Source organism: Oncorhynchus masou, chromosome 12 (assembly GCF_036934945.1).
Source record: "Oncorhynchus masou masou isolate Uvic2021 chromosome 12, UVic_Omas_1.1, whole genome shotgun sequence".
NCBI classification, from domain to species: domain Eukaryota; kingdom Metazoa; phylum Chordata; class Actinopteri; order Salmoniformes; family Salmonidae; genus Oncorhynchus; species Oncorhynchus masou.
The window spans coordinates 37,930,090-37,938,527 of record NC_088223.1 but is presented as its reverse complement, the minus strand read 5'-3'; the positions used below and the strand labels follow the sequence as shown (position 1 = coordinate 37,938,527).

The 8,438-nt window shown below is 44.0% G+C and overlaps 1 protein-coding gene across 2 annotated transcripts; it reads right to left on the bottom strand.

Moving 5' to 3' along the window:
* Positions 1–2,102: 2,102 nt before the first annotated feature.
* LOC135550024 (adenylate kinase 2, mitochondrial-like) lies at positions 2,103–8,438 on the bottom strand. 2 transcript variants are annotated; one of them, XM_064980452.1, is made up of 7 exons: positions 8,258–8,438; positions 5,509–5,634; positions 5,213–5,323; positions 4,840–4,934; positions 4,419–4,491; positions 3,459–3,731; positions 2,103–2,293 (listed from the first exon to the last, which is right to left on the bottom strand). In XM_064980452.1, the coding sequence occupies exons 1-6, from the start codon at positions 8,354–8,356 to the stop codon at positions 3,501–3,503; spliced, it is 735 nt and encodes a 244-aa protein (XP_064836524.1). In that variant the 5' UTR covers positions 8,357–8,438; the 3' UTR covers positions 2,103–2,293; positions 3,459–3,500. The 2 variants fall into 2 exon arrangements, with proteins under 2 accessions (XP_064836524.1, XP_064836525.1); XM_064980453.1 differs by having other exon boundaries at positions 3,527–3,731; positions 8,258–8,436.

The window sequence follows — 8,438 nt, the reverse complement described above, 5'->3', positions numbered from 1 at the left end:
AAAATGAATGTACAGTGCTTGGAAATAAACCAGGGAAAAGTCAATATCAAATCAAATCAATTTGTTTGTCACATACACATGGTTAGCAGATGTTAATGCGAGTGTAGCGAAATGCTTGTGCTTCTAGTTCCGACAATGCAGTAATAACCAACAAGTAATCTAACTAACAATTCCAAAACTACTGTCTTATACACACAAGTGTAGGGGGATAAAGAATATGTACATAAAGATATATGAATGAGTGATGGTACAGAGCGGCATAGGCAAGATACAGTAGCTGGTATCGAGTACAGTATATACGTATACATATGAGATGAATAATGTAGGGTATGTAAACATATTAGGTAGCATTGTGGCTAGTGATATATTTTACATCATTTCCCATCAATTCCCATTATTAAAGTGGCTGGAGTTGAGTCAGTGTGTTGGCAGCAGCCACTCAATGTTAGTGGTGGCTGTTTAACAGTCTGATGGCCTTGAGATAGAAGCTGTTTTTCAGTCTCTCGGTCCCAGCTTTGATGCACCTGTACTGACCTCGCCTTCTGGAAGATAGCGGGGTGAACAGGCAGTGGCTCGGGTGATTGTTGTCCTTGATGATCTTTATGGCCTTCCTGTAACATCGGGTGGTGTAGGTGTCCTGGAGGGCAGGTAGTTTGCCCCCGGTGATGCGTTGTGCAGACCTCACTCCCCTCTGGAGAGCCTTACGGTTGTGGGCGGAGCAGTTGCCGTACCAGGCGGTGATACAGCCTGCCAGGATGCTCTCGATTGTGCATCTGTAGAAGTTTGTGAGTGCTTTTGGTGATAAGCCAAATTTCTTCAGCCTCCTGGAGGTTGAAGAGGCACTGCTGCGCCTTCTTCACGATGCTGTCTGTGTGGGTGGACCAATTCAGTTTGTCTGTGATGTGTACGCCGAGGAACTTAAAACTTACTACCCTCTCCACTACTGTTCCATCGATGTGGATAGGGGGTGTTCCCTCTGCTGTTTCCTGAAGTCCACAATCTCCTTAGTTTTGTTGACATTGAGTGTGAGGTTATTTTCCTCAAGCCTACCACTTGTGTCGTCCGCAAACTTGATGATTGAGTTGGAGGCGTGCGTGGCCACGCAGTCGTGGGTGAACAGGGAGTACAGGAGAGGGCTCAGAACGCACCCTTGTGGGGCCCCAGTGTTGAGGATCAGCGGGGTGGAGATGTTGCCTACCCTCACCACCTGGGGGCAGCCCGTCAGGAAGTCCAGTACCCAGTTGCACAGGGCGGGGTCGAGACCCGGCTGGGGATGCCGTCTGGGCCTGCAGCCTTGCGAGGGTTAACACGTTTAAACGTCTCTCACCTCGGCTGCAGTAAAGGAGAGTCCGCATGTTTTGGTTACAGGCTGCGTCAGTGGCACTGTATTGTCCTCAAAGCGGGCGAAAAAGTTAGTCTGCCTGGGAACAAGACATCCTGGTCCGTGACGGGGCTGGTTTTCCTTTTTGTAATCCGTGATTGACTTTAGACCCTGCCACATACCTCGTGTCTGAGCCGTTGAATTGAGATTCTACTTTGTCTCTATACTGACGTTTAGCTTGTTTGATTGCCTTGGAGGGAATAGCTACACTTTGTAGTCGGTCATGTTTCCGGTCACCTTGCCCTGATTAAAAGCAATATTTGGGGTTCTGCGTAATGACGTCGCCTGGAACTTGCTGACCATTTGTGTAGAGTCCCCAGAAATAATTTGAAATCAAATCATAAGACATATCTTAGCGCAGTCGATTAGATATGGAAAATGTAGCCTACTGAATTTTCTCCAACTTTCCAGATATGATTGAGTGCTAGCGCAATGTACTCTGATGCAGTTCCTCAAATGACATCTTTCAGTGTCTATAATACTTTGAGATTTTCCTGACCAGGAAAACCTTCTAGCCCTAGTACACCTTTGCCCAGTATGAATGTTAGCCAAATCACTATGCAGGCTAATGCAAACTGTATTATGTTCCATAAAGACATCCACCCAGCCATGTACAATATGCAACATAAACCATGATATTGAGGTAATTGCAGTTGAGTTATATTAGTAGCAAGTAAGGCAATATTATATTAGTTATGCAGCACGAAGGGAGACTACAAAATTGTCATGATTGTAGAAAAGCATCTTTTTATTAAAAGGGAAACGTAAGTCAGTTCCAAGATGGCTTCACTAATTACTGGTAGATTGCACTGCATTATGCTCACTCATTCTCCAGAAACATCTCAAAATTAAGTGCTACAGTACAACATTTCCTCCTTCCTCCACTTGCTTCCATTGCCAGGATTCAAACAGCTGGGGGAAAAAGAAAAAAGGGTGAATTTAAACCAGACAATTGCAAATTCTAACAAAATACTGAGTTTTGGGTCATTCAAAGCAGCAAGAAGCAGAACATGTACAGACAAGTTGCTCCACTGGACATAGAAAGGCCCTTGTATGTGTTCAATTTAACAATCCTGTCCATCTAGTGCAATTAACTACCATAAAGAGTCAGCCGTCAGGCTTTACATGTGTTTTAATTAACACGGCAACACAACGTGACTTAGCAGCACATTAACAATCATTTGCCCGTATCAAACTTGACGACAGGAACTAAAAGCAGAATACAATAGTCATTGTTTTGATACTTAACATTATCTAGTCAAGCTAGGAAAATTCCCACAGCAAGCCTACTGGCCAATATAGCTTTACACAATACAACTGCTATTGTTTTCTGACTACCATGAGAACATCATGCATTCACATTCAAAGGCGATAAGTCACAATCGGCATGCAGATGTTTCATCCAAATGCAGAGATCACAGTTGACTACAGAGAGGGAGAAGGGACAAAAATCTAGAAAGAAAAGGACAAATGAGTCAACAGGTAGCCTATTTATAGAGCGGGATGGAAATCGTATCAATAGGAACAAAAATAGTGTTGGTTAACAGGAACTAAATATACATCGGTATGACAGGTACTTTTTGTTTGTGGCTATGCTCTAGAAAAAAAAAGGCATGCTTTCAGTTTCACTAACCAAAGAACATCAATGCACACCAAGTGTCAAAGTACAAGAGTCAAGTAGATAATACATTTCTGAGTAGACTGACATTCGCATCATCAATCCCCGTCATTCATTTTTCAAACTAATGAGGACACATCACATTAAGATGTCTTACATTAACTGTAATGCATTTTAATCACGTCCATATTCCCTACAGCTTGTTCAATTTAATCCAAGTACAAGGACCATCACAATGAAGCTACATTTCCACCAATATGTATACCTGACCCAAGGGGGACGTTACACTTATACACACCATTATAAAATCAGCTATTCTCTGTAGTTTCCGGGGAAAGTCCCAGTAGAGGAGCGCATTCAAATACAAGTACACCCCACCAGAAAGTAGAGCCGTAGAGAACGGAGCACAGACTAGTCCCGAGGAGGAGAGTTGGAAAGCTAGACGAAAGGAGCACGGACCAGAGTCCTGAGAGTGAAGAAGCGACTGAAGTGGAAGGGAGCTTAGACGAAGAGCACCAGGTCTTTACAGGGGGCGGCTGTGGCCGAGGAGAAGGCGGCGAGGATGGAGGCGAAGACGACGTCGGGGGACTGGGCGGCGTCGACGGCCTTGTGCAGGCCGCGGGCGCTGTAGTACTTGACTAAGGGCACCGTCTGCCGGTGGTAGGCCTCCAGCCGCGAGCGCAGCGTCGACGCGTTGTCGTCGCTGCGGCGCATCAGCGGCTGCCCGGTCACCTGATGGGGGACAGAGAGAGAGAAGACATTTGGGTTCATATGACTGAAAAGCGCCATATTGGTTTCTCTCCAGTTATTTATTTATCTCTTCCTCCCTACACTTTCAGTGTTCACAGATCTATACAAATTTGATAGGTTTAAGAAATATGGTGAGGGCTCCCTCTAGCCCTCCAGATGGTCAAGTGCATCTTCTACCATATTAATTACCTCCTATCCAGTCCTTTCGGATCTATGATGAACACAGAAGGGCTTGTGAAGGCCTTGAGCGGTGTCAAAGATTTCCAAGCCAGTAGCACCGATCTACATCTCTGGGTACCACACTACAACCCTTTTGATTTGTGTGTTGAAAGCCATTTCTGTGCATCTGTAACAAGAGCTCAAAGCCACCTGCACGGAACAACTCCTAGCCAAGGGATTGTGTGTCACAACACTTGTGAAAGAGTCTTTGTTTGCAAATGAGCCACTACATTCTTCATATGACAGACACACACTTCTATAAGAACACACTCGTTAAAAAGTGAATATTTGCTCAAACACTGAGCGGGCACACACTTTTTGAAGTGCAAATTGACCCAGAAACATTTGAAAACATGTGATTAGAGGATTATACAACCAGCTTCCTCTGGGTTCTACAATAGAACTAGGGTTTCCAGACTCAGAAAGGGGGACGTTCGGCAAGGTACTTACGTCATCCTTCATGGGCTCTTTGGGTGGATTGAACTCCTCATGGTAGGAGCGACCACTGGGCTGGTGAATTAGTCTTAGGGGGGAGAAAGTTAGTGGGCTACATGGTTTAACACCATTTCAACACTCCCGTCCTCCATCAAGCCCAACCACACTGCCGTTGGCCCACTTCAACATTTTACACCACATAATGGCCACACAAAGAACTCCTTTTGACATGCGAATGTAAACATTTGGAATGGACTATAGCCACATTATTTCCTCTGTATGAAGCCGTGTCTTCAATACAGATCACTGTTTGTTGTGGATTAAGGAGGCATTGCTCCATTTCATGACATTTTCTCCAAGAAATGGTCTATAATAACTGGATCAAACCACATGTCACCGCAGCACGTCTCCCCCTCTATACAATATTTGGTCCTACCTGCCACAGATCCTGCGCACCAGTAGGGAGTCATCGACAGAGAACTCAATCACAGAGTCCAGCTTCTCGGTGCGCTTCTCCAGCAAGTCATCCAGCTAGGAGAGAGAGAGGCTCATGAAACATGGGAGCAGGGAGGAAACAGGTTCATATGCCCAGTGATGAAAATGTGTAAACTGTGTTTACCCTCGACTACATTTTGCACGACAGTTATCCCACCTTTTGCAAAAATATGCATTGAAAGTGAAGGAAGCACTCTTTTTTTCCACCGCGAACGGCAATCGGTTTAACCACTACATATGCTTGATTAACAGCAAGAGACACTTTTGCTCTGGGTATTGACAGCAAACAGAGTCAGGCACCAACCAATCCTCACCATCTCTGCTTGTTTCACTGTGCGGGGGAATCCGTCCAATAGGAACCCCTTCTTACAGGGAGGCGTGTCCAGGTTCTTTTCTATGAGTTCTACCACCATCTCGTCACTGACCTGTGAGTAAGTTGACAGTGATGAGCAGTGAGACAAAGGCATGAGAACACACAATTGGGACAGAGGTCCAAGTAAACCGGTCTCAGATTACCACTAAGCTACAGAACCAGTGACACAAAACAGATTCATTCCTATTAAAATGAGCACAGAGCCACATTCCGAACTAAAATATGAACACATCTTACCAGTTTCCCGGCATCCATGGTCTCCTTGAGCCTCTTGCCGAGCTCAGAGCCAGAGGCCACCATGGCCCTCAGCATGTCCCCCGTGGCCAGATGACACACACAGTACTGCTCTGCCAACCGAGGAGCCTGGAAGGGAGGGGGATTATTGGCATTAAGCCTAATGTTGCAAAGGCAACAAGGGTAGCATTTATGTAGCCATGTCTCATGTTTCAAAAGTGTAACTTGACAACTCTGAAGAGAAGTACAGCAACGCATTTCCATCCCCCAACATGTCAAACTAATACAACAGGCGGGAGTCCTTCAAGGAATTCAAGTCGTGCTGAATCTTAATAGTTGATAGCAACATCCCTCCAGCCTCCACCCATGACATGAGACTAATGTCTAGATGTATGTGGGGAGGGCATGGGACACTTCTGGAAAAACAAACGTGGGTTGAATAATTAAATGCCATAGCACATGCAGTACAGTTGTTTCAAGGAGACAATCGGGTTGCCATTTTGTTTTTAAATTTCACAGTGATGTTCAAGTTGCGCCACAACTGAGCGTTAAAGACCAAACCCCCAAGGGACTAAATACTTAAGAGCTTCCAAGCCAGACCACAAGTACAGTGCCTTCAGAAAGTATTCATAGCCCTCGACTTATTCCACATTTTGTTGTGTTTCAGGCTGAATTCAAAATGGATTAATATACATTTTTAATCTCACCCATCTACACACAATACCCCATAATGACACAATGGTTTTAGAAATGTTAGAACATTTATGGAACTGAAATATCTAAATGACATGAGTACTCATACCACCGAGTCAGCACATGTTAGAATCCCCTTTGGCAGCGATTGCAGCTGTGAGTCTTTCTGGTTAAGTCTAAGCTTTGCACACCTGGATTGTACAATATTTGCCCATTATGCTGATCAACATTCTTCAAGCTCTCAAGTTGGTTGTTGATCACTGCTAGACAACCATTGTCAAGTCTTGCCATAGACTTTCATGCAGATTTAAGACAAAACCGTAACTGAGCAACATTCACTGTCTTGGTAAACAAATCCAGTGTATATTTGGCCTCATTTTAGAAAATGATAATTCATATCCCAGTGTCTGCTAGAAAGCAGACAACCTGGTTTTCCCTGTGCTTAGCTCCATTTCGTTAACTTTTTTATTTAATCCTGAAAAACTCATAGCCTTAATGATAACAAGTATAACCCATAATCGTAACATGATGCAGCCACCACTATGCTTTAAAGTATAGATAGCGGTACTCAAGTGTGTTGTATTTGACCCAAACTAAACACTGTCTATTAAGGACTAAGTGAATTGCTTTGCCACATTTTTTGCAGTATTACTTTAGAGCTTTGCTTCAGAATATTTTTATTTTCACTGTAGGTTAGTATTGTGGAGTAACTACAATGTCGATCCATCCTCAGTTTTCTATCTTAGCCATTAAATGCTAACTGTTTGCAAGTCACCATTGCCCTCATGGTGAAATCCCTGAGCATCTTCCTTCCTTTCCAGCAACTGAGATAGGAAGGACACCTGTATCTTTGTAGTGACTGGGTGTATCCAAAGTGTAATTAGTATACTCAACGTCTTTTTAAAAAGATTATTATTATTTATTTATATTGTTACCCAGCTACCAATAGGTGCCCTTCTTTCCGATGCATTGGAAAACCTCCCTGGCCTTTGTGGTTGAATCTGTTTGAAATTCACTGCACGACCTTACAGATAATTGTATGTGGGGCTACAGAGATGAGGTAGTCATTTAGAAAGCATGTTAAACACTATTCACACAGTCCATGCAACTTAAGCACATTTTTACCCCTGAACTGATTTAGGCTTGCCATAACAAAGGGGATGAATACTTAAATCAAGACATTCAAGCTTCTCAATTAATCAATTTTCTTAAGAATGTCAAATAAAACCATCCACAGGCCAGCCCCCTGTTGGGGGAACCCCGTCATAAGGTATTATGCTTCGGCCATTGACCCCCCAAAAAAATCAAATTAATAGCTTTTAAAAACTCAGGATGTAACAACCAAATAGGGGTATGAATACTTTCAGAAAGCACTGTGTCTGAACGCCCTACAGTACTTTAACCAGCCTGTGCAACCAAAAAAAATGGTAGTGTTTTATAAGGCAATGCTGTGCAGCTATCCAGCAAGGAAGTACAGACGTCCATAACTTCGGTCCTGGGAAGCTGCAGGTGTGCCAGCTTTTGTTCCAGCCCAAACACATTTCAAACAAAACCTTGAACAACCTATTGTTCTCCCGGACCAGAGACTCCCAGAAACTAAATAACAATTACACTGAGCTTATTGACAGGGAAGTCTCCAGCTGGAGAGTATGATTAGCACACAGTCACCTAATGGGACTTTGAAAGTCATAGTTCAAAGGGCCCTTCATACAATACATTGGCATGCGACTCCAGAGACGAGTACCACATTGACTGTGTGCCAAAGTGTTGCATGTTCACAAATCAAACTGGTCAGCACCAGATAACGTTAGTTCGAAGGGAAATGGCTACATTCAACTTAACAAATGCTCATAACTTGTTAGCTAGGCTAGCTAACTACAACTTGCATTATACTTCCTTATCCGTCTGATCTAGAAACCCAATTCATTACACGAAACTTGGGAAAGCTAGCCATCTATGCAAGCCAATTCAGAATGAACTTCAGAACAAGGTGTATACAGTTAGGTGGCAGTGTCGGCCATGCGGTCTCCCATTCCTGCACTTCGCATAACTCACTCACCTGTGTTCCTTTCCCAGCACCAGGGGGTCCGAGAAGGATTGCCCGAATTCCCTTTTTTACGTCGGACACTGCATCGTTCAACTGCATGCTGGGGGCCATGTTCACTTTAACCGTCCTTGTCCCACTTTTGTTATCTGCCAACTCGGCCACGAAAGGAAGTGTCAGCGACTTATTTCTTGCT